The sequence below is a fragment of the Trachurus trachurus genome (genome assembly GCF_905171665.1).
Source record: "Trachurus trachurus genome assembly, chromosome: 3".
NCBI classification, from domain to species: domain Eukaryota; kingdom Metazoa; phylum Chordata; class Actinopteri; order Carangiformes; family Carangidae; genus Trachurus; species Trachurus trachurus.
In genome coordinates, this window is record NC_139893.1 from 35,857,633 (window position 1) to 35,883,057 (window position 25,425).

Genomic DNA, 25,425 nt, shown 5'->3' on the forward strand with positions numbered 1-25,425 from the left:
TGAAATTTTGACTGGGTGAGCAAACTTTTTTGGCTCATGGGCCACAATGAGATTTAAAATTTGACGGACAGGCCGGGCCAGTAGCCTCTCGGATGGATGGAGATGTTTGTGTGAACTGAAATTACATGTCAAAGCCTAGCCTACCTAAAAATAAAAGTAAACTTGCATTTAGTTTCAGTGGGAGCAGAGTTGTTGCCAGTAGCCTACATCAAAGTTTGCAGTCTTTGCTTTCATTTAGACAATTTTGTACCAATATTTGATGGGCCAGATTAAAAAGCCCTAGGGCTGTAGTTTGCCCATACCTGGTAGATTTGCATAATGTTAAGTAACAGCAAAGTCCTTCTCTGGTAACAGTGTGCAGAGATGGTAATTGTGGAGTTATCAAGTCATCTCCATGCCATGTATTTGTTCTGCTCATGCACTAAACCAGCTGAGTCCAATCAGCACTCTTCAGCCAGGAAGGTAAGCTAATTAGTGAATGCACCTGGTTTAGTGACAGAGAAGACCAAATCAATGTCATGGGATGACTTGATGACTCCACAATTCACATCTCTGCTTTAGTGTAGCTACTTTCGTATAAAAGTGCATGATAAAAAATATTCGGGATTTTAAGTAGCCTATTATCATAACTGTATTTGTGGCATTCATAACTGGTTTGTTATGAACACCATAAATGCATCGGTCAAAAACTGAGCAAGTTCTGTTTATTATAGTACAACGCCACAGGTGGGAGAGGACCGACGCAAGATGGCGGCGGGCAGCAGCGTTCTTGATGACGGTTTTTTTTTCTCTCGTTTGCCCGGTGCAGCGGTGGGCAGCGCCCCCTGCCGACCGGAGGCCGGCTGCGCTGTCGTCCCTGCCACAGAGCAAAAGAAGACAAGAAAAATGGCGGACCTCAGGAAAATCTGTCCTGAGTCTTTGCCCTGTCGTGTCAGCTGTTTGCGGAAAACGTCGCTACAGGGGAAGCTTTTCATCCTTCTCTGCTTACTTATCGTGGACTCCGCGGGAGCCACGACTCACTGGGTCGTCACGGAGGATGGAAAGATTCAACAACAAGTATGTCACTGAGCAGCAGGCTCGATGCCCTGCTAACGCTTACGCTCGGTTGCTAGCTTGTGTAGCTAACTATTTTGGTTAGCATTAATAACACCGCTTTATTCCACGGTGGTTTTATTTTTCTGCCATAACAGTTTATTTGGACTCAGACAGAAATGCTAGTGCCGCCCTCGGTAACATTGTCTGCTACGGTACAGAAGCAGTAAAAGTAGTTTTGTTGGGCTGAGTCAGCTAGCCCAAACCAGCTACCCTAAAACTGACGTTATCGGTGTTTGGTGTTTGAGGTCAAGATGACCAAAATATTTCTGTCCAATGAGAATGTTTGCGACTGATATCGCACACAGCATGCCGCGGTTTACAATCACGTCAGTTGGTGCCACCTAGATTTTGAGAGAAAGACTACGTTATGTTGACATCTAGGTGACAGGCGGACACGAGTTTGCACATCTACAATTTTAAGTTGGATATGCTATTTCTCACATGCCTCGTCAGTATTTATTTCTATAAAGTGTCATGTCATTCTGTTAAGCCCGAAGGTTAGAGCTGTTTCTACTCAAGGCAATTGAACATAGTGTACTATGCCAGTCCTTACATCATTGTGTTTATTTCAGGTTGACTCACCTTTGAATCTGAAGCATCCACATGACGTTGTGATTTTCATGAGACAAGAAACTCGTGTTAACTACCTCAAAAAGCTGGAGGTGTGTATGTGTTTCATTTTATAGCTGTCATGTGTAATTATGTTTCAATCAGCCATAAAGCTTGAGTATTACACATTATGCTAACTGTCCATGTCTTACATTCTCGTCCTCGGTGATTGATTGTCCTTGGCTGCTGTTGAGCAGAAGCAGCTGGTGGCACAGAAAATTCACATCGAGGAGAATGAGGACAGGGACACAGGGCTAGAGCAGAGGCACTACAAAGAGGATGCAGACTGCATCATGGCTAAGGTCCCCCTTGGGGACCTGGACCTGTATGACGGCACTTATATCTCACTGGAAGGCAAAGAGATCACGTAAGCTCCCCTAAAGAGAACGCACCAATGCCACACTCTTAATCTTATCTCTACAATGTTTGTGTCTACAATCATAAAGTGAACCTTTTTTCCCCCCACCTCTCCTCCCTGTAGTCCTGAAGACTATGTGGATTCCCGGTCAGCTCTGCCCCCAGATCTAGAAAAGCCTGACTGTGCTAAAGTGTTTGAACTACCTTATAGTATCCATGCTTTCCAACATCTCAGGGTGAGTAAAGCCAATACTTCAATACTGTTCAAAATTCGATACATGTGTGTTCACTGCTGGCAGGGGGTTAAATACAAAGGTAAAATAAAAAGAAAGAAAGGGCCGTGCAATAGTGATGTAACACTATTTGTAAAAATACAGTCCTCTCAAATATGTTAATTTTAGTCGTTACAGTCACAGATGCTTCACATGGCAATTATTGTTTTAATATCATCTCAACATTTTAATCAATCAAATGTACTCACCCTGTGGGGAATTCATTCAGTTTGCCAGTGCTGATGTGCAGTTTTATGGCATGGCAATTATGGGAATGTTTCAAGCGATGTAAAAGCAGACGCATACAGAATATAACAAAGTACAACCAGAATTTGGGCTCACAGTTAAAGCAGATATGGGATCATTTATAGTATTCATTGTTTTCTTATGTATCTCTGCACTGACAACAACAGCAGTCGTAAATACAGTCAGTTCTGGCACAGGTTTACCGAAGCATCAGCTAGCAGGCATGGACCTGAACTCCTCTCATGATGAGAAATGGTTGTTTCACATAAATTATGGAGGTCATTGTGCTTTTAAATGCTGAAGTCCAAGAGCAGACTTTTGGACTCCACTGTATCTGAATGCCAAAGGTTGTTAAGTTTCTCAGTCAGGGAAAGTCCAGCCAAGCTTATCATATAAAATGCTCCGGTGAGTGTTTGTAATTATCCTCAGTATTGACCCCTTAGAATGTGAAATGTAATCTAAATGCCAATAGTAAAGGGAGCTGCATGTCAATAAATTGCGTCTCAGTAATCCATAAATAAGGGGAGAAACTCTCTGTTTTTTTTTTTTTGTTTCTGTACAAAGAGACTGTACATGCATTGGGTGTAGAATATCAACGACAGTGTTTGTATGATGTGTAGAAACCGAAATGCCCCTTGTGCCAAATGTCAACACACTTATATTCTCTGACCATTGTAGAATGAAACGCCTCTCTGGAGATATTTGCAAGTCACTGTAAATCTGACAATGTGATTTTATCTTAAGGTTGTACACAAGTCCAACTGCGATTTTAGAAGTGAGGCCCTTGGGTTAGGATTGATACAACAGTGTTATTATGTGGAGTATGACTGAATGAAGTTGATATTTTGCTATTTTTTGATAACTTGACCACATTTGAGTAAGTAAAATATTTATTGTCTATAAGCTATTCTACTATTCTACCAGCACATCATATTTGTATATGACGTATGAATGAATATTTCAAACTGGCGTGCTTTGGAAGTTGTCATTGTTTATCAGGTTGTAAATGACTGTTGCAGTTAATCTTGCTGCCAGGTGAGATTATATTTGCACTGCTCATTATTTACACTGCAGTGTGCAGTCGTTGTGTTTGATTACTCCCCAACCAAATTCCACCTGACTCTTCCCGTTCTGTCTGTTCCAGGGTGTGCAGGAGAGGGCAAACTTGACCTCCCCGCTCCTTTCTAAGGAGGATCCCATTTTTAGCTCACTGTCTCATAAACTGGGCCGCAGTGTTGATGAGGTGGGCCACCGCATCCATCAAGGTTTACTGAGGGTAAGGTCTGCCGGTACAACTCCACCTCATTAGGTGACCTCCCCTTTGTAGCTACCGGACAAAAGCAGAGGTTGTGTGTAGAAAAAAGGGGACATAACATATTAGTTTCAGAAGGTACTTTTTTTTTTTTTTTTTTAAACAAATGACAAGGCAGGGGAAGTACAAACTATCTGTGTGTTTGATTGTGTGTGGACATCTATCTTCCCTCTAGTCACTATCAGAAAATCAATGTGGCTTTGAAGATGGGTTGATAACACCAAAAAGAAAACCAAAAATCACTGTCAGTACAATTCCAGATGAGACTAAGATCCATTGTCCACAGAAAAATTAAGTTAGTGGGAATTGACCCTTCGCCAACTCCTCCCACAAACGGCTATTGTCCAATCCTACGTTAGCAACCGTAACTATAGGCCTGGCAAGCTTTCGGCAGTTGAGTCATTACGTTTGCTTTTGTGGACACATTTTGAGACTAGGACGAAAAACATTTGTTTGTAGAGAAGGATGTTGCTGCTGCTGCTGCTGCCGCTGCTACTACGGCGGCGGCGGCAGCAGCAATATAGAGATGTTCAGATACGAGCTGACTTTTTTTCGACTTGAGCAAGTGTAAATATGGGGATAACCATATGTTCACCTCCGAAATGACAGCTGTACTTTTAGGGCTTTTACCTGGGCTTTTAGGCGAGGGATCCTCCAGGCAGGGACTGCTTTCACTGACTGATACAGCGGTGGGAGAAAAAAAACAGCAGCGAAAGCTCTATGTGGTTCACAATCGCCCAAAAACTTGCAGTTTGACAACGTTTCATGACCAGTGAGATGACCTAAGTCTTCGTGGGTTGATGGACGGTAAAATTACCAGTCCTTACTGCTGCTCTGTACATTGTCCAGTCGTGTCGTTGAACAGATGTTTTATCCTCCTGCGCGAGTCACGTCACTGAAAACTCTGAATGATCTTTGTGACTTCCTCTCTCTATTATCTCAGAACAGTTTATCCAGAAATTTGCTGATATTTCCTTTGAAATCGATACCAAATATTGCCAGGAGCATGGCTGGGAGTGAAAGCTTGCCCGGCGTAGCAACAGTAACCAAGAGGACGGGGCTTACGCGAAGGGTCAATTAGACCCACAGAGATTCCACAGAGGCCTGACAGTCAGCACTCTGTCCTTTTTTTTAAAGGTATAATATGTAGGAATTACCCCCATCTAGTGATGCGGTTGCATATCGGAACGTATTCTTGATCGGGCAGACGTCAGACAGACAACAGACGCTGCATGTAACAGGATAAACAAGCGTCTATGTAAACAAGTGGTCCGCCAGCACGAGGCAAAACAATATAGGCGTGACAATATGACGACTTGTAACAACTCATTCTAAGCTACGAGAAAGCTTTCATTTGTATGCGGGTGTGATTCGACTTCAGTGAAATACGTATTTATGAAAGCAATATTTGATTTTTGCTAATAAAAAGCCAAATAAATTACATACTGGGGTTTTAAAAATACATTTTTTAAGTGTGTCTCTGTATGTGCCTCTATGGTTGTGTTTTCTAGAATTCATCTTCCTGGGTGCTGTACAACATGGCATCATTTTACTGGCGCATGAAGAACGAGCCTCAGAAAGCAGTGGACTGTGTGGTGCGTGCTCTGCATTTCTCCCCAAGGTACTGTCAGGCTGGTCAGAAATCGGCTGCACTACTGTACTGTACTGCATTACATCACTACTCAGAAGTGTCCACTTTGTCATGCTCTGTGTGTGTGTGTGTGTGTGTGTGTGTGTGTGTGTGTGTGTTTGTTGTACTTGCAGGCAGCACAAGGACGTAGCCCTGGTCAACATGGCCAACATCCTGCACCGTGCCCATTTCTCAGCAGATGCTGCTATTCTCGCCCACGCCGCCCTGGACCTGACCTCAGATCTGTTCACCAGCCACTACACCTTAGGCAACATTTATGCTGTAAGTCACAAAGGAACCATTCAACTGCAGAAGTTTCTTATGTGTTGTGGTCTTCTATGGAAAACAAATCGAAAGCAAAATTATCCAATGAGTTGAATGATTTACGATTGCGTTGGTGGAGCAATTTGCATTATGCAAAGTTAGAAGTGGTTTCTGTTTTGAAGGTGTTGAAAGGAGAATTAAATGTCTTTTAGCCAGTTATATAAAAGTAGGATTTATTTTCTATTTCCCCATACTACGTGGTGGCAGATTTATTGATTATGGATTTTGCTATCTCACCATCTGCTTTCAGGGTTCCGCAAAACACAAACAGATGTAATTCAGCTGTCAGAAATGTCTTTTCCTACTGGTCGGGATATAAAATCATATGTAAGCTTTATATTATCCATAAAGCACCGCTCAGTAACTTGGTTTAGTGGTTTTATTTTTGTCCTGGTACTATTTCTGCATAAAACAAATCAGTGTTTGACCCCTGTCACATACATGTTGTGTACATCTCTTCTATCACTCTCTGACCAGATGCTTGGGGAATACAACCACTCAGTGCTGTGTTACGAGCAGGCGCTGCAGGCCCAGCCAGGCTTTGAGCAGGCCCTGAGGAGGAAGCATGCTGTGCTCTGTCAGCAGAAGCTGGAGCAGCGTCTGGAAGCCCAGCACAGGTAGTCAAACACTGATACACATACACAAAGGAAATGTTATTTGTTCTTTACAAATAAACTTGGCTGTAGTACCATGATAACAATTAGAGGACAAATGCTGACAATAAAAGATTAAAATACCTCATACTACAACTTATGGTTCTGCAGGTTGAACAGGTGTATTTTTGGCTTTTTACTTGTGAGGATTTTATCCCACATATTGTATTTTTACATTACAAACATAATGATTACAGAACAGAAACATAAAAAAAAAAAAACACCCCCCGTAGTTTATGAACTTTGTTTGACTTTACTGCTCTGCCTTGATGCCCTAAGCGTGTGTCTGTGTGTTAAAGGGATACTTCACCCAAAATCTTTAATTCACCAATTTTCTACTCACTGTCATGCCAAGGAAGGGTTTGGAGAACTTTCGGAGTTGTCAAAACGCTTTTGGAGTTCCGGGGGGGGGGTCTGGCTGGCAACAGATTTTCATATAATGGCGGTACAATCGTCCAAAACACACACTATGAAACATCTAAATACCTCCATACTGCTCATCTGGACTGACCCAAGTGTCCTGAAGCCGCCACATGAAGTTGTTTGGAAAAAAATTATTTGATCTCTGTTTTTAGCCTTGTTGTAGTAGTAGCTCCCAGGTATTTTGATTGGGATTGGATTTGGATGTTTCATAGTGTGTGTTTTGGACGATTAAAAAGTGAACTCTATCCGCCGCCATTATATGAAAATCCGTTGCTGGCCTTACCCCCCCTGGAACTCTAAAAGTGTTTTGATGACTCCGAAAGTTCTCTGAACTGTTCTTGGCATGATGGTGAGTAGAAAAGTGGTGAATTATCGATTTTGGGTGAAGTATCCCTAAGTGCCCAGTAGAGATCCTCAGGTCGGATTAAAATGATAAAAACACAATGACTGTATTTCACGTTAAAAATCAGTGTTTCTCTGACAGTCTCAGGGCATCAGGAGGGAGAGAGGAGGAGCTACTGCAGAAGCTTTAATGTCCAGCTGATTAGCTGCTGCCAGTTCCAAGGGAAAACCCGGCCCAAAAAAAATCCAGCTGGACCCGTGCCCGTGCACATTCTATCAGAGCCCGACCCATTTACTGTATTTATCTGTTCAGATGAGATCCAAATGAGAGACACGGAGGAGACACACCACGGTGCACCGTATAATTTATAATACTTTACTGTAACCTTATTATGCAGTTGTTTAAGGCTACATCGTTATTCTGTATTGCATTAGTGATAATTCCACAATAGCTTATTCCCCAAAACTTATCTGACCTCAACACCAGCCCGAACAGTCAGTGTTTGTGTGTGTGTGTAACTAAAAGAACTATACCCAGAAATGGCAGAGAGTCATTGTTTTGTCCATGAATGCAGTGGATCTTTTTGTAGATATCACGCTGTACTTCTCTACCAACTGTCCTTTGCTTCCCATCCTCTTTTCCCTGTGTTTTGTAGATCCCTGCAGCGCACGCTGAACGAGCTGAAGGAGTACCAGAAGCAGCATGATCACTACCTTCGCCAGCAGGAGGCACTGGACAAACACAAGCTGCTGCAGGAAGAGCAGATTCTACGCAACATCATCCATGAGACCCAGATGGCTAAGGAAGCACAACTCGGTAGGACGCCGCGCATGGCAACTAGACAACTAGACCAGGAGGGCATAATAGAAGTGAGAGTTTGTAATGTAGAGTTATCTCACAGTTCAGTTTTTTGGAGCGTGAATTCAGTGTCTCCTCTTTTTAATTGAGGAAAAGCTAATAGCTATGGCTGACTGAGAAAAAAGTGAAGTTTTTTTGTGTTCTAGAGAAACAGTATCACTTCTGTGACTGTATGGAAGTCCTGAGAGGCATGAGTTAGCAAGTCAACAATGAGAGTTGCTTTAGATGTGTCGTCATTTCAGCTTCAATCTTCACGCATATTGGAACACGCACATCCGTTGCTCCTGAATCATCATCACCTGACTATTTTTGTGCTGCAGGGAACCATCAGATGTGTCTGCTGGGTCAGCAGCAGCGCAGCCTCCTCTGCCCCTTTGACCTGCCTGTGCGTTATCACCGCGGCGATCTGTTTGAACACGTCCACTATGTCCAAGTGAGTTCTTTAGATATAACAGTTGAGTTGAGAACTTTATTTGTCAGAATCTCTTCTGAAATGTTTCTTGCATCCCAGACACTTGTTTCTCATAACAAAAAGCATTACAAAATATAACACAACACCAAACAAACATCAGACAATAACAAAAACATTTGAAAAATGCAGTGTAACAGTGTAACGTTAAGGAGATGTTGTGTGGTAAAGATTTAGTGGATATTTTATTATTTGATTCAAATAAAAAGAAAAGAAAACCTTTTTTTTTGTTTTAGTTTTTAGTTTAGTATGTTTATTTCGGTCTCATAAAAACAAATACAATAGACAAATATAAAGGTATAAATACAAAACAAATCAGAACAAAAACACAACAAGCAAATCAATTTACTTTGACCGAAAAGGTGTAGGCTGAAGCATCAGCTTATTTTGCCTACCCTTCATCATTAATTTCTAATCATCACTGGGGGAAAATATTCCAACAGTTTCTGTTTCACTCTTCTTTTGGTTTCTCTTTGTCCTTAGTTTGGGGAGGAGGTGTCAGTAGCATCCAGCGTGGCGCTTGTGTCGGAGCGCAACTCCAACCAGACCGCAGCCAGCCCCCAGCTCCATCCATCTGTGTCTGGAGACCAAGACCCTGCTGCTGCCCTCTGGGGAAGTCGTCAGGATTACACACAGGCAAGATAAAAGAACTGCATGCAAAACAAAAGGACCAGTCAAACCTCCGCAGTCCTATCCCACACTCGACCCATGCCACAGACCATATCAAACCTGTCCACCAATGTAGATTCAATTCAGTTCAATTCAACATTTTATTTCAGACACAGAGGCGGTCCATAGAACAATAAAAACACACAAAAAGAAGAAAAAAAAAGAGAGAGAACTTGCTGGATCGCAATTGGTCTCAGATATAAACATAAAGAGAGTCAAATCCATCTCTGAAGGTCACATTTCAGGAGCCATAAAAGCATTAGATTGCTTGAAATTGTGATTTTGGATTCCTAGAGACAAATACATGTGAAATGTACCTGTGCACCTGTTTACGTGTGACTAGACAGTGGAGAGCAAGAGTTGCTGAAAGTATGTTTTCCTTTAGGACATACAGAGGATCTTGTGGCCTCAGAAGGCCGACTGTGCCCATGAGTACCCCAGTGTTCCCCCTGCTCACCTGCTCCCTACCTACTACCTTCCACCTGAAACACAGGCCCTCAGGTCAGTACAAAGTATTGAATGAGGGTATTTTGTTGGTATTTCATTCCATAGCTGCTAGTAAAGTTCCTCAGAATGATGTTCATAACTTCACCACACAGTTAAAACAAGCGTAGCGTTTTTATGTAAGGTTAGGAAGGAGTCGGCTGCACACGATTCACAGGAAAATAATTAGCAATAATCTAATATTGTGTTATTGTGTATATTCAGTCCAGTGGCCACTCTCCTCTACGGGAAGAGCAGTCCTCCTCAGACAGTATCTTTACCAGACTGCGGCCCTGCTCCCCAACCGTACCCGGCCCTCCTGCCAGCGTCACTCGACTGGCCGCTGGAAGAAAAGGAGCAGCCAGATCCCTTTGCCTCCCAGGTATCTATCTGTCTTTTCTTTCTGTACATATTTCTGTGTGTGCGTTTTGAACAGAGAGTGGATTAAGACATTTACAGTTTGTTGTTTGAACTATGTGATTACAGATACTGCAGGTGCGCAGTGGAGGATGGACCCTGGAGCAGATTGGCTCCAGAGTGGCTCAAGCTATGCAACAGGTAAAAGAGTTCCTCACTCCTCGTACCACAGTTATATACAGTATGTCACTACCTGCTGCAACGTGCTTGAAGACATTTTTAATTTTATTTATTTATTAAGATTGGGGACAGCACATAATAAAGGGATACTTCACCCAAAATCAAAAATTCACCAATTTTCTACTCACCGTCATGCCAAGGAAGGGTTCAGAGAACTTTTGGAGTTATCAAAACGCTTTTGGAGTTCCAGGGGGGGTCCGGCTGGCAACGGTTTTTCATATAATGGCAATGGATAGAGTTCACTTTTGAATCGTCCAAAATACACGCTATGAAACATCCAAATGTCTCCATACCGCTTGTCCGTACTGACCCAAGTGTCCTGAAGCCACATGAAGTTGTTAGGAAAAAAAATATTTGATCCCTGCTTTTAGCCTTGTCATAGTAGTAGCTCCCAGGTATTTTGATTGGGATTGGATTTGGAAGGTATTTGGATGTTTCATAGTGTATTTTGGACAATTCGAAAGTGAGCTCTATCCGCCGCCATTATATGAAAATCCGTTGCCAGACGGACCCCCCCTGGAACTCCAAAAGCGTTTTGATTCAGAAAGTTCTCCAAACCCTTCCTTGGCATGACGGTGAGTAGAAAATTGGTGAATTATCAATTTTGGATGAAGTATCCCTTTTAATGTACGCATGTAAATATGCCAGATTATAGCCATGGCTAATTTCCGTCTGTAGTCCCCAGGCAGGTTGTTGTAATAGTAAAAAAGACACAAGAGAAATACATAGAAGAACCATAGCAGACCAATACCAGGAATTACACTAAGAGGGACAGAATACTGACTTAATGAAGAACATACATACGCAAGTACAGTAAAACAGAACAAAAACAAAAGTAGTGATCATAACAAGAAAAGAAAAGAGAGAGAAAAAGAGAGAAAAAAACAGTTTAAAGCCTTACACAGTTGCACTAGACCCTACATGTTTTGTGTCTTTAATCGCTGAGTGGGAATTTGTTTCATAGCAGCAAAGGTCACATTCATTAAAACTGATCAGATTAAAAAGTCTCATACCTCTCATTTAGAAAGTTGATCATGAATCACTCTAGCTTGTGCTCTCATTTCAACCCATCTTCAGTCACTTGCAGGGCTAACAGAAGTTTGTCTGTATATATAGGCCACAATACCCCGCTGGCAGGTCTACAATGAGGCAGCGCTCTTCTGGCGGGCCAAAGGCAATGGCAGCCGTGCCCTACAGTGCCTGCGCCAAGTGTTGAGCTCAGCTCCGCCTTCCCACCGCCATGTGCCCCTCACAAACGCTGCTAACCTGCTGCTGCACCACGGCTTGACCACCCACGCACACACACTGCTGGAGCAAGCATTGGCACTCAATGCATCAGAGGTAAAGGCAGATCGGTAAATAACCAGCTGGGTTTTAACCATCCAGGAGTTGGTTTGCATTATGCTGTGTAACAGTGTCAATAAATGCCTAACACAATCATAGCAGTCATCACACTGCTCTTGTTCTATGTGTTTGTATTAAAAAAAGATTGTTATTCACCAAAAAACACTACCAACTCTACCATTCGACCACACACACCATTGCACCATATTAAAGTGGTTCCCTGTGGAAGGGATTAAAAGAGACTTGAATGTTAAAGCACAAGTGTGTGTCTGAAAACTGTGCACTATTTGCAAGATGCTATCGAGTCAGCATGGACTCAAATCAATAGGGAATGCTGCCAGAGTCTTGTTAAGGGACTTGAAGGGGTAAAAGGAGTGTACCCAACATAATGCATACAGTGCATGTTGATGATCCAGTCCCAGAACCAGATGCCATAAATTGCTACAAAGTGTTGTTGAATTAAAAAAAAGGTTGTTTGACCCCTCTTTCTCTGTAGGATTTAAAGATCTGCTAAAGCTGAGTGTCAGTTTTTATGTTACCCATCATCTGATGTACCTTTGTTTTGTATTGTTTTTTTGTTTGTTTGTTTTGGTCAGCCACACACTCTGCTCAGCCTGGTGAGCGTGCAGTTGGCCCAGGGCAATGTGACAGGTGCTCTGGCCTTGTTCCGCCACATTCTGGTCATGGCCCTTTCCTCCTCCTCTTCCTTCTCATCCTTTGCTGGCTGTGAACAGTGTCGTACCAGCCTACCTCTGCTGCGCTGTCTGCAGTTCTACCCCTTCCTTTACAACCTTTCACACCGACAGCCCTGCTCACGTGAGTAACTCTTACACACCAACTTCTCTTAATGATGTGTCTGTAATGTAAAACGTGTCCTAGGATTTACATATTCCCTGATTTTTGTTAGAGTTCAACAAAGCTCAGAGTTGCAGTGCAGTAGCAATGACCCCAGAGAAAGTTTACAGCTACAGAAGCATTAGAGAGATTTGTTTTGTTCTTTCCTGAATGAAAAAAAGCTTAATTTTGTATTTTTTTGTCTCATCAAAAATGTTTATATATATTCTATATAAAAAATATATATATATTCTATATATTTTTTATTTCACACTAATTCAGCACAAAAGACAAAGAATATCGATCCTGATACAGTATCAGTGGCAGGTACACTGTAAAGATTTTTTTAAGCCCTCCTAGGGCTGGGCGATATGAGAAAAAATCCTATCACGATAATTTTTTTCATATCAGTCGATATCGATATATATCACGATAGGACTCAAGTCACTGTTTTTGTCAAGCTTAAATGTTCCATCATACTCACAAGTGAGATTTGAAGATATCAGAAAGTTATTTCTGATTTAAATATTTATTTTCCGTCAAAAATTGAACATTTCAGATGTAATGATGATGAACATATAAAAGCAATGAGTAATAACAGTTTCAGATAAATAAAACTGGTATTATATTTATACAGTTAGTTCCAACCAAATAATTTGATTGGACAAGAGACATACATGAGTGCTGATATACAGTAGCTACAACAGCACTGGGACTTTTACAGACATTATCACTCCACTGTTCAGGCGTTCTTTAACATTACATCAGACAGGAGTTAAATCAGAGCCACGCTCCCCATACAGGAGCTGCTCCATCTCTCTGCTGCTGTTACAGTTATAGACGGACCTGCAAATTAAAACCCGGACCCGACGTGGTCCGTCCGTCATTCTCAGCCTAAACCCGACTGAAAAAGAAAAAGGAAGAGAAATCGCCGCGGTTAGCGCTTGCTTCGCCAGTGGCCAGTGTTTAGGTCGGCACAACAGTTGCGGTGCGTCTGTGTGTCGCTCCAGTGTGAGGAGCAGCAGCAGCAGCAGCAGCAGAGCGGCCACGCCGTGACTGCGTTCCCTTTGATGTGTGACGGCGGCCGGAGCTCGACCCGCTCCGACTGCCTGCTGTCTCCGCTGTTAAAGTTTAGCGTTGTTACAGTACTGTATCTCGGGGTTAATGTAAACATGACGTAGGCTACCACGCGTCTTTTCGCGGTCACTCGTCCTAGTTCTCCTCCATTTTTTCTTTCCAGGCAACACTCATTCTCTCTCTCTTTTTTACTGGCGATGGTGTTGTTGTGCTGTGTAACTGTCTTCCTGTGCTGTGTCAATCTAACCTGGCTGGCTCAGCCATTGGTTCAGCGCGGCGCAACTCTCGTTTTCATTGGCTGTTTCAAATCATGAATGAATGAAACCTATCGACTTTCTATCGACCACGTTTCATATTGCTATTGAGTAAAGTTATATCGCGATATACTGTATATCGTTATCGTTTTATCGCCCAGCCCTAAGCCCTCCCCATATTTCCCAAAGAAAAAGAAAAAAAGATGTGTGTTTCTTAAAACTAAGCATCGGTGTTGGCCAATCTTACCATGTTTACAAAATGAGCATCAGTGTTTCTACCACTTATACCTTTTATTAAAGTAATGAGTCTAAATAAGGTGTCAGATTTTGAAAAGGTGATTTTGTTAAGTTTTTAAGTTTACAGATTAATACCTTTTTGTGTTGACCATCTTTGCCCGTTGGCTATATTGACCTGAGAATTAGCCATGGGCTCATAATGTACATAATGTACACTCTGCGGGCCTTGCACCTAGAAACCCCCCATGTCGTCCCTTGAAGCTGCAAGAGTGGCTGTGAAAAACAAGTAGTATGTTGTGCTTCTGATGTGAACAGAGGCCTGCTTTTTTATTCATATCAGTGGGAGTGAAGAGAAAAGTGCTTTGAAGTGGAGAAATTTTGCCACTCAATAATTTAAGCAGCAGAAAATAGCTGTTGCCAAATTTAGAAGGGTCTATATTTTATTCTCCAAAGCTAAGTATTGCTCCCATAAAGCACGCCGAGTACATGAGGGCACACAAGCACTTATAAAACACACACCCACCTTAAGTTGGGGCAAAAGTTTAAATATACACCACACAAAAAAAAATACAAACATTTCTCCTATTAAAATCTATGGTGGCTGCAGTTCCTCCTACATGTTTGATCCTTTTAGCAGTGCTGCTAAAGTCAAACAGATGGAAATGATGTGGGCTGCCCACCTTTTTATTCATGCTCATGGATTATCAAAACACCACACATGGAATACGTAGGTTCACTTTCTTGCTAAGTTGCAGGAAAACACACCTGAGAAATGGTGTTGATCGTCTTTCTCTTTGCTCCAAACTTTGATACGGTGACAACAAAAACCTCACTGAATATCCCTAGGTGGCGCTAAGTGATTTTGCTGTGCTCATACATAAGGCCCATATTACATGCAAGCATGCGAGCATGTTAAAGCAGAAGTAAGCGATCCGGTCGTTTTGGCTAATGCTGCGTTCCAGGTAGGCTTTTGAAACCGTAAATTACAGCTTTAAGTCACAACTTACGACTTTGTAGCGTTTCAGGCAACCCACTCGTGTTTTTCCGACCTGTTTTACCGGTGAAAGTCACTATAACGGCCACTCGTAACTTCCGACCCGTGAACTCGCACCAGATCGAACTGGTATGACTTCACAGGTCGGAAAAACACGAGTTACGAGTTTCCTTGAACGCACCATAACAGTCCTCGTCCCTACGTCACCACATTCACGGCGTCCCTTGGCTGCACACACAGCCCTGCATGCCGTTCTCTCTCCTCATTGGATAAAAATTGTAGGATACGATAAATGTTTTCTCCTCGGCTCAGAGCGGAGCAGAGTGACTGACAGACCCGTGTTTCGGTCCAAACACTCTATGTAAGTGATTGCTGTCGGAAGATATAACTATTTAAGACTTATATTAACACAAATATATCACTTACTTCTGCTTTAAGGCCTGAAAACAGTGAGTTCTTTTGATGAAGCAAGGACAATTAAAACAAACAGAAAAATTTCTATATGATCCTCATGCCCAGATTAACACCTTAAAGAGGAACTATGCAAGTTCAGTCGCTTTTCCGCCGTTTTGCTAACCCTCCTCCTGGCCTTGTGCATTTGTTCACAACAAAGCCGACAAAAAAACAATACATGGAGCGGAGGATAATGTTAAATAACACTTACAGTTACAGTTATGACGTGCATATATGTGTAGTCTTAACTGTCAAACAAACAATGATGGGTTATGGACCGCATTTGTGTCACGGTGCTGCAGAGATGAGAGCTGGGACACCAGGGCAGCAGCCAGGTACTACACTGATGTTGCAAGGTTGGTTTTCAGCCGTGAGATGCCAGGTGGAAGAAAGAGAGCCTCCGTTCTCACTCCTAACAAGTCACAAGTCATGTAGTTAATCATCATCACAATTATTCCAGAGCTTTTTAATTAAGGTAAAAATGTAGCATAGCTTAGTCCCTCTTTAACATGAGGGGTGTGCATTCTGGGGAAGGCCATATAGAAGGTAGTAAATACATCAGAACCCCACAGCCCAGCATAATGGGTATCAGTGTAAAGCAGCTAATAACTGCAAATACCTACCAGTGCAACAAAGGGCCACAATAATAGCATTGTTGTAGTGCTGCAGTGTTAGGAGGTATAATCAATGGTAAAGCATGTTACTATCATTTTAGTCTTAACAGCCTCATTGTCTTGCTCTCTCAAAATATGTGTTCAGCCTTGAGCAGTACAAGAAAAAAAAAAGTTGCGTACTTAGTAATCCATGGTATTCCCCATCACATACACAACTCCTTACACAGATCCTCCATGGCTCCTGTAAGACTGTGACATCAAGTAATAGAGTGCAGATTGAAACACTTAGAAACCCCCTTCTCCAGAGTGAATAGAAACGGTGAGTGATTTCAACAGAGAAGCAGAGAGGAGAGCTGCTTTGTTTGGTAAACTAAATATCCAAACTGCCTTTGTAACTTATTCAGAGTAACAAGAGGCAGGTGGGGTGGTAACCATTCAATTTATTCCAGATTTACCGACACACTAATGTACATCACCAACGATCGATGAATTCACGGAACAGTGTTGGGGAATACATTCAACATAATGTTAACTTATACATCTTTTTTTTTTTTTGGACCAGCAATCATTAATTAATTCACTATGAACACACCCAGTAACTGTGTGCCCAAGCTCTATTATCGCGGTAGGGTATGGACTATGGAGTAATAATTCCTCCTCCATCTGTGTTGATCCAGAGGGAGCTGCTTGCATGGCTGAGGAGGACCTGGGCATCCAGCTGGAGGAATGGGAGGCCAGTGAAGAGAAGCAGGATGCTCCAGCCATCGCCGCTATGGAGGACTCCTTGCTCTTTGAGAGTAAGAATATGATGAGAACTTGAAACATTCAGGAAAATCTGCCCATAACTTTGTTGCAAAGTGTGTTTGGTCCAGTGAAGTTGTTGGGAAATACCCGTTCAGTACAGTTTTACATGTGTCATAAGTTTCCACCCCATACAATTTGAACAAAAAAGATTCTCCACTAATAATAATAATAATAGTAATGATAACGTTATTTGTATTAAAAAATTAAAATTAAAATTACAAAGTGCTTCACATTTATAACAATAATAAACAAATAGAACAATAACAATTAAAAGAGTACAATAAAATCAGCAGCAAATACAATACAATCAAGTTACAGTAATGCCAGACCAATTTCTATAATGATTGCAAGCACGACCACTATTTAACGTTGTATGGGTATTGCTGGTTTAGTACGATTTATGAAATAGAATTTTCCTTATTTTCCTGACAATATGTCACTGAGAATTAGACCACATGATCTCATACAACTTAATTTGCTGCCCTGCATATGTGAGAGAGACAAAGAGTTGAGTGTTCCTGTTTCTCCAGGTCACTCTAATTAGATTCTTTGCCCCCCTCCCCTCTCTCTCTCAGAGGTTGTCCTGGACAGCAATGGGTCAGGTGAGGCAGCTGGACAGCACCGGGATTCTCCCTCTCCCTCAGGAACTGCTAAAATGGCCACCCCGTTCGGGAGTGGAGCAGCGGAGGGGGAGGAGGAGTGGCAGCTGAAGGAGGACCTGATGGGGGCTTTCGAGGGGGCGCTGGACGTCGGAGGCAAGCGAGGGGACCTGCGAGGTATCCGCGTGCTGAAGAACGACCGCGTCATGGGCGCCCGTGCCGGCGGCGGGCCATGCTTCGGAAACTGCGAGGACGACGAGGGAGCAGAGTGGGTGAGTCAGGTTTGACCGGCCGTCACCAGACTGCTGCACGTACGGGTCGAAGGGGGAGAGGTGACTGAAGTGCAGGGTTCCCACGCGTCCTGGAAAACCTGGAATACGGTTGACTAATTCCAGTCATGGAAAACACATGGAAAATGAGAAAAAAATAACTCGAATATCCTGGAAAAGCTCAAGTTATGGTCATGGAAAACTATTTATCACATCTTGACATCAGCTACCTATTTGACATTTTCAGACCTCACCGAGGATTTCTTTTTCAAACAAGTTCCTAGTGAGAAAACTTAGCGACTTTGAGTTGATGAGTGTTTCCAGTATTTGACTATGAGCATGAGGGTTTTCTCTGCTGAGTGACAGATAGAGGGGCAGCAGAAAGCTGCAGTGGACATGGTATAAAAATTAAAAACAACACTTTGATTTGTTCTATGATAAATTTGTTATAATTTCTAAGCATGTAAGAGATTATTTCATAGATAAGTCAGAGCCATAGACTGCACATCTTGAAATCAGCGGAGAGGAATAAACACAGAAACGATCATGTACAAAGTGAGATACAACTGTGAAAAGAACAATTTACTAATAATAACATGTCTGTCAGACTGTAGCAGCTGAAAAAGTCCTGGGAAATGATTTCAAGCAGAGTGGGAACCCCAATCGATCTGAATGCGAGTTCCTTTTGTTTGTGTGCTCATCAGATCACCTTCCAGGTGAAGCGGGTCAGGAAGGCCAAGGTGGACGGGGTAGAAAGTGTTGCCAACTCTGACGACGGCCAGAACGGGGAGTCACTGCCTGGAGCTCACTCTGTCCTGGAGATCAGTGGACCGACCATCCCATCACCTGGACCCTCAGGTACCACACGCGCCCCAACGTTTTACTGTACACAGAGCAGGCTGTGAGAAGCTGGATTGTCACCTCACTGAGACGCATGTCCTCGTGGTGTGTGTGTGTGTGTGTGTGTCTGGACAGGTCGCTGGAGGGACTACACAAGTCTTGGCTGGCCCGGGCCGGAGGAGTGCCAGCGGACACGAAGAGTAGACCTCACCACTGTCGCTAGCACCTGGCTGGCTGTCTCTGCCAAGAACATCGAGTAAGACAATGGGTGCCCCTTGATGATAATCTAATTTTCATCCTCAAGTCTGTCCCAAAAAAAGATTCATGCATCTTAAAGGGATAGTTCAACATTTTGGAAAATTGGCCCATTGCCATAATCCCTCTAGTCATAGCAGTAGGTTTGTTACCTTTAATTGTTGGTGCAAGCTATTTTTAGAACGGCAGAGCAGCTGCTCAGAGCTACGCTACGGAGGCTGATGGAATTTCTTGGTTTCCCTCATCAAATTCATCAAATACACAATCCAACAACTCCAAAACGCTCTGGTGGACAAGTTGTGACCTGCACATTCACCACGTTATGAGATAATAACGGGATGTTACGAGACGGAGTTGTTTTCAGGGTAAATTCATGCAAAACCGCTGATGTGCGTTTCCGTCGGGGGCAGTTTTTCGGCGAGCAGTCTCTGCATTTGCCTCGAAAACAACTCTGTCTCGTAACGTTCCGAAACCAAGAAATCCCATTAGCCTCCGTAGTGTAGCTCTGAGCAGCTCGTGGCTCTGCTCCGCCATTCTAAAAATAGCTTGCACCGACAATTAAAGGTAACGAACCTACTGCTATGACTATTGGGATTATGGCAATGGGCCAATTTGCCAAAATGTTGAACTATCCCTTTAATTTACTATGAATTGAGTTGGTGCTGAAACATTGACCATGTACACTCTGTCAGTTGTGTGAGTGACTTTTGGTTATATAGTTAGAAAAATAATATCCAGAAAAGCTTTGAAGATGCCAGAGAAATATCTCGAGTGTTTTTATTAAACAACAGTTGAGCGTTGAGGACAAGAAAACAAGAAAACAAAGGAGAAAAGACGGCTGCCTCGTTGACGTTCTTACATCACAGGCATATCACCGACCAAAATTCAGTACATATAGTATTTAGCCTTTCATGTTTTTAATTATATATTTTGTCCTTGTCTGTCTCTTTCCAGCATCACTGAGCACATAGACTTTGCCACTCCACTCCAAGAGCCGGCTGCTGAACCTTTATGTAACGCCAACCTAGCTGCCAGTATGCACACCCTGGACCACCTGGCGGGCGTGGCCAACCGCGCCGCCATCCACTACACTGGAGAGAGTCAACTGCGTGAGGTAGGCAGAGGCAGCAGCCATTGTTTTATCATGTCTTTAGAACACGGCAATATGGATGAGCTTTGTCAATATGCATTCCTATCCAACTAAGCCTCAGCTTCTCATGTGTACTTGTATAACCATGTATCATGTGAATATTAGTGCTGTCAAACAATTAGAAAATTAACTCAGTTAATCACATTACCATTCTGTGATTAATCACGATTAAAATACTGAATATTATACACACTAATATTACTTGTATTTACTTGTATATTGGCTGGTGCAATTTATTTACCTACATTTAATCCATTAGAATTTAAAGATGCCATTTTACAGATGTGAAAATACAATAACACATCTGTGACATTATCACTATATTTTGATTTGCACACTGCAACTGTAATACACAAAACGCATCACAGGCTTGGATGTGAATGGAGAACTTTGTCCTCCTGAAGCTGTGGTACGTCTGACAGGACACCGTCCATCATAGGAAACACTCGTGACACAGGTTACAACACAGTCTGATTGATCATTGTCAAACCAAGAGATTTTGTCCTTGATCAAACCACCAATGGCAACGAGTCGCGTGACGAAATTAATCGTGCGTTAGTGTTTCTAGATAAATCACGTAGTTAATGTGTTAATGTGTTAACTTATACAGCCCTAGTGAATGTGCAAACTTAATGTGAACAATTAAGCTCCAAAGGAGGAAATTGTAGCACAGAGCCTGTAGCTGATGTCAGAACTTGCACAGCTAAGCTTTAACAGCCAAAACAATCACAGGATGATTTCTGGACCATGCAACAGGTGTGGATAAAAAAAATCAGGATCAGTCCTTATGTATTAAAAATCCTTGTTAGACACAATAAAGGAAATGACACAAAAGAGAGTCAGACGATTGTTAAATAATCCGAGCAGCTCCACTTGTCAGCTAATAGTCTCTTGTGTCTCCTCTTGTCCTCACCCACAGGTCCTGCAGAATCTGGGCAAAGATAAGTTCTCCCCTCAGTCCTTCGAGCAGGTCGGCACACGCATCGCTAAAGTGCTGGAGAAGGTGAGGCCTCCGCTGCTCCCAGGTCACGGCTATTAGATTGTAATTATCTGCAGTTAGAACCGCACTGTATTCTTAAACCTGTTCGGTTTGGTAGGTTCAATTTGTCTCGTCTGAGCTACATAAGGAATTCTCCATCACTTTAAATATCAAAATCAAAATCAAAATGCACTTTATTGTCCCAAGCGGGAAATTTGTTTTGGACAATCAGAGCTGCACCCAGCTGCAGTCAACGATATTCAATGCATACACGCACACATACACAATAAACAGGGAACACGTACAGACAAACAGCGCTACTAGTTCACAGCACAGATTGTTATATTTTGCTCCTAGTAATTGCATCATTCTCTACTAGATATTATTGCACGGTGCATGTATGTGTAAAATGCACACATCAGGAAACCACACAATAACAGTCTAAAATCTCAGTGTCATGGCTGTGTACAACATGAGCCATCTCAAGATAGGAGCTTTTATGCTACTTTGTTGTAAATGGAAGGAATGATACAAATCTGACAGGTCTGTGGGAAATAAATAATTATTTGAGGAAGGTGTCATCACTGTTTCATTTATTAGTAACACCCAGCTGTTTTAATACTGAACTGCAACTAGGGATGTCCCGATCCGATCACGTGATCGGAAATCGGGGTCGATCACGTGGTTTCAGACTCGATCGGAATCGGACGTTACATCCCGATCAGGAATCGGATATATTACATATCTACATGTCAGGGTTTTCCTATCTGTCTAAAGCGAAGACGGGCCGCAAGGGGGGGCGTATTATTGTGAGATTTTGATATTGTTACATCCCTAGTAGAGCACAAAGAACAGAAAAATAGTGGGATGATACAGTTGATCTACATTAAAAACTTTACTGCATTGCCAAAGTATCGGATCGGGACTCGGTATCGGCAGATACTCAAAATCAAATGACTCGGACTCGGACTCGGGGGCAAAAAAATGTGATCGGGACATCCCTAACTGCAACATTAATGACAACTCAACCAATGAAGTTTCAGTTACACATGTCTTCCCTTCTCCACCTGCAGAATCAGACATCCTGGGTTTTATCCAGCATGGCTGCACTGTACTGGAGGGTCAAAGGTCAAGGCAAGAGAGCCATCGACTGCCTACGACAGGCACTCAACTACGCTCCCCATCACATGAAGGCAAGTTGAATCAAAATGAATAAACCTACCCAGTACTTATTCTGAATAAAGGACTGTATCAAATGTGAATAAATAAATATAATCAACTTTTTTTTTCTTTCTGTCTCTTCCTGAATCATGAACCAGGACGTGCCCCTCATCAGTCTGGCCAACATCTTCCAGAACGCTCGGCTGTGGGAGGACGCCCTCACAGTCGCCCGTATGGCCGTAGAAATTGCCCCGCACTTTGTCGTGAACCACTTCACCCTCGCCAACGTCTACATAGCAATGGTAACGTCTACACTTAAACTCTCCGTTGCTGTTTTGGTCGTTGTGTTTGCCCGTAGCGACGAGAGCCACCGCTCAGTCTCTCCTCACTCTTAAAGGGATAGTTCAACATTTTGGCAAATTGGCCCATTGCCATAATCCCTATAGTCATAGCAGTAGGTTCGTTACCTTTAATTGTTAGTGCAAGCTATTTTTAGAACGGCGGAGCAGAGCCACGAGCTGCTCAGAGCTACGCTACAGAGGCTTCTTGGTTTCCCTCATCAAACTCATCAAACACACAATCCAACAACTCCAGAACGCTCTGGTGGACAAGTTGTGACCTGCACATTCACCACGCTATGAGATAATAACGGAACGTTACGAGACAGAGTTGTTTTTGAGGCAAATGCAGAGACTGCTTGCTGAAAAACTGCCCCTGACAGGAATGTGCACCAGTGGTTTCGCATGAATTTGCCTCGAAAACAACTCTGTCTCGTAAAGTTCAGGTGTGCAGGTCACAACTTGTCCACCAGAGCGTTTTGGAGTTGTTGGATTGTGTATTTGATGAGTTTGATGAGGGAAACCAAGAAGCCTCTGTAGCGTAGCTCTGAGCAGCTCGTGGCTCTGCTCCGCCGTTCTAAAAACAGCTTGCACCGACAATTAAAGGTAACGAACCTACTCCTAAAACTATAGGGATTATGTCAATGGGCCAATTTGCCAACTATCCCTTTAACATTCCACCCAGTGCTGCCAGGTCTCGTGTCCTCATTGTGACCAGTTTGTTCTTGTTTGGTGACAACAGGAGGAGTTTGAGAAAGCCATGCGCTGGTACGAGTCCACTCTGAAGCTGCAGCCGGAGTTCGCCCCCGCCAAAGATCGACTGAGAACCATCCAGTGTTACCTGCTCACCAAGAGGGAACGCCGTCAGCCCTGAACCACTCTGCTAGTTTGATCCCACACGCACCATGCAGCCATGCAGCCATGCACACAGCAGATACACAACACAACAACATACACACTAGAGCTGGGCCATTATGGCACAAATCTAAATCATGATGAATGGAACTTTTTTATCTTGATTACGATTACGGTATCCCCCACCCCTAAAAAAAAAAAATCTGAAATCTGTGCACTTAATGCAGGACATGAAAGCACATAACCTGTCACATCCTTTGACAATGGAGCGTGCTGAGAGTGACACGTGAACAGCCAATCATGCCTGCCTGGCTCATTGAAACAGCCCATCATGAGCAATGGAGGAGAGGACATTCTTTAAACAAAAAAGGAAACGTTAGCTCGTTTACGTCTGCCCCGATTCTGAAGCAGCGGCGGCTGCAGCAATAATCAGGTAGCAGCGGGCCACCACTACTTTATGTGTTTGAGTTTTCCTCCAGGTCACTTCCATGTAGCGGACGGGATGGGGCCGTGTCACATGACTATACAACAGTGTGTATTCAGAGGATGGTGCATCAGTAGGGAGAGAATTAAAAGGGGAAACCCTAACCCTCCACACGGGCAGGATTACAGCCGTTAGAGGCTCTAAATGTTGTGATTTTTTGATTAATTGCCCAGCCCTAATACACACACATACACATACACACACTCATCCTCATCTGAAAGACCACAGATAACTTACATAAAATAAAAGTGTAAGAAGCTTGAGTGTGGTTAAAGGTTAGGTATCAAGATTCATATCCAGAAATATGCGGCTTCTTCTCTTTGAGAACTAAATTCCCAAAGAATTAGGAAACATCACAACTGTAGATACTTTGCCCCACAACTTATCTGTTAAGTGCAGGACCTCTTGTTATCTAACAATCAAGAAGTTAAGACTGTTAAGCTCTGTTTTTTTTCTAGGTTTGCTTGTTTTGCAAAAATGAAAGGGGGATAAGGCACTAAAGTTCCACTTAATTCCTCTGCAATGTATCGATCTCTATCTGTGCTAATTGGAGGGATAGCTCACACTGTTATTTATGGAGACCATTTAGCATTTTGGTTTGAGGAGATGGCATCTAAAATAAAGGAAATACAAGTATATTGTTTCATTGTTCACAAGGAACAAACATATTTCAGCCTAGAGATGGTGCCATGTTTTAATTTAATGTTTTAATTGGAATTTTAATTTTTTTTTGGAAAAGGATGCCATGCAGTATTCGCTTCAATCTTTTGCAGAGATGGTAGAGAATATGCTTCTCAACTCGGAGGTTAAATGAGTAAATTTGAACAATATTCTGCCCTCACTGTTTCTGCCTCATAAACCGGATGGGAATTCTCAGTTTTTGCACTTTTTTCTATATCATTCCTATTTATATGGGACCTACAGACTTTGATTTTGCTCCAAGCTAATTTAAGTACAAAAGAGAGAAAATGAAATATGCTATAACATTTGCTTCTTAACTTATGGAAATCATCAGGCAGAAAAAAAAAAAGATTTGCCATTGAACATCTATTAAAAAAAAACTCTAAAAGTGGGATCTGTATTAAATGTACAGTATTAAAGGCAATGTGTGGATTTCATCAGCTCATTTCTCTGCGTCGGTTCTTTGTCTCTGTGTTTTGACTCCTTGAAGCTTAAATCAACACTGGACCATTGTCCATTGTTTCACTTCCATCAGCCCTATAAGAATCCCTGACTGAAAACTGAACATACATACACAACCAAGATTTTAAAACCAACCTAATGGTGGCACTGTCCAACCTCTTTAAGGTGCACTTCTTCTTCACTTCTTCTATGTCTGTGCCCTGATCCAAAATGTATCATATCCATCTAAAAGTCAGATTTGTGATCAAAAGTAAAAATCAGTCCTCACAGGCTGCTCTGTCAGGACTGAGCCATAATTCAGACACTGCAGCTGTAGCTTAACGATCACACTCAAACATTTAAATATGATCATAATAGAAGGGAGAGTATCCAGTTGATATTTAGGAAGAGGGTAAATAATC

General features: G+C 42.5%; 1 protein-coding gene across 3 annotated transcripts; it reads left to right on the forward strand.

Annotated features, from left to right (window-relative positions):
- The first annotated feature begins 870 nt into the window (after nt 1-870).
- Nucleotides 871-24,988, forward strand: ttc17 (tetratricopeptide repeat domain 17). Of its 3 annotated transcripts, none has more exons than XM_083999148.1 (25): nt 871-1,056; nt 1,668-1,757; nt 1,902-2,071; nt 2,186-2,297; nt 3,724-3,855; nt 5,403-5,512; nt 5,656-5,803; nt 6,323-6,462; nt 7,920-8,080; nt 8,443-8,555; nt 9,075-9,227; nt 9,646-9,761; nt 9,969-10,125; nt 10,230-10,301; nt 11,457-11,681; nt 12,281-12,500; nt 16,825-16,944; nt 17,527-17,822; nt 18,524-18,677; nt 18,795-18,915; nt 19,869-20,028; nt 20,984-21,067; nt 22,117-22,236; nt 22,363-22,506; nt 23,285-24,988. In XM_083999148.1, exons 1-25 carry the CDS (start codon nt 886-888, stop codon nt 23,414-23,416), a joined length of 3,621 nt encoding a protein of 1,206 aa, XP_083855274.1. In that variant the 5' UTR covers nt 871-885; the 3' UTR covers nt 23,417-24,988. The 3 variants fall into 3 exon arrangements, with proteins under 3 accessions (XP_083855274.1, XP_083855275.1, XP_083855276.1); XM_083999149.1 differs by lacking the exon at nt 871-1,056 and adding an exon at nt 1,418-1,592; XM_083999150.1 differs by lacking the exons at nt 871-1,056; nt 1,668-1,757; nt 1,902-2,071; nt 2,186-2,297 and adding an exon at nt 2,953-2,984.
- The last annotated feature ends 437 nt before the right edge of the window (nt 24,989-25,425 follow it).

Excerpts from the sequence above, each read along its gene's own strand:
- ttc17 (XM_083999148.1), top strand. The coding sequence starts at position 886 with ATGGCGGACCTCAGGAAAATCTGTCCTGAGTCTTTGCCCTGTCGTGTC. Across the intron at positions 18,678-18,794 it reads CCCATCACCTGGACCCTCAG|GTCGCTGGAGGGACTACACA; the intron begins GTACCACACGCG and ends GTGTCTGGACAG. Across the intron at positions 22,507-23,284 it reads CCAACGTCTACATAGCAATG|GAGGAGTTTGAGAAAGCCAT; the intron begins GTAACGTCTACA and ends TGGTGACAACAG.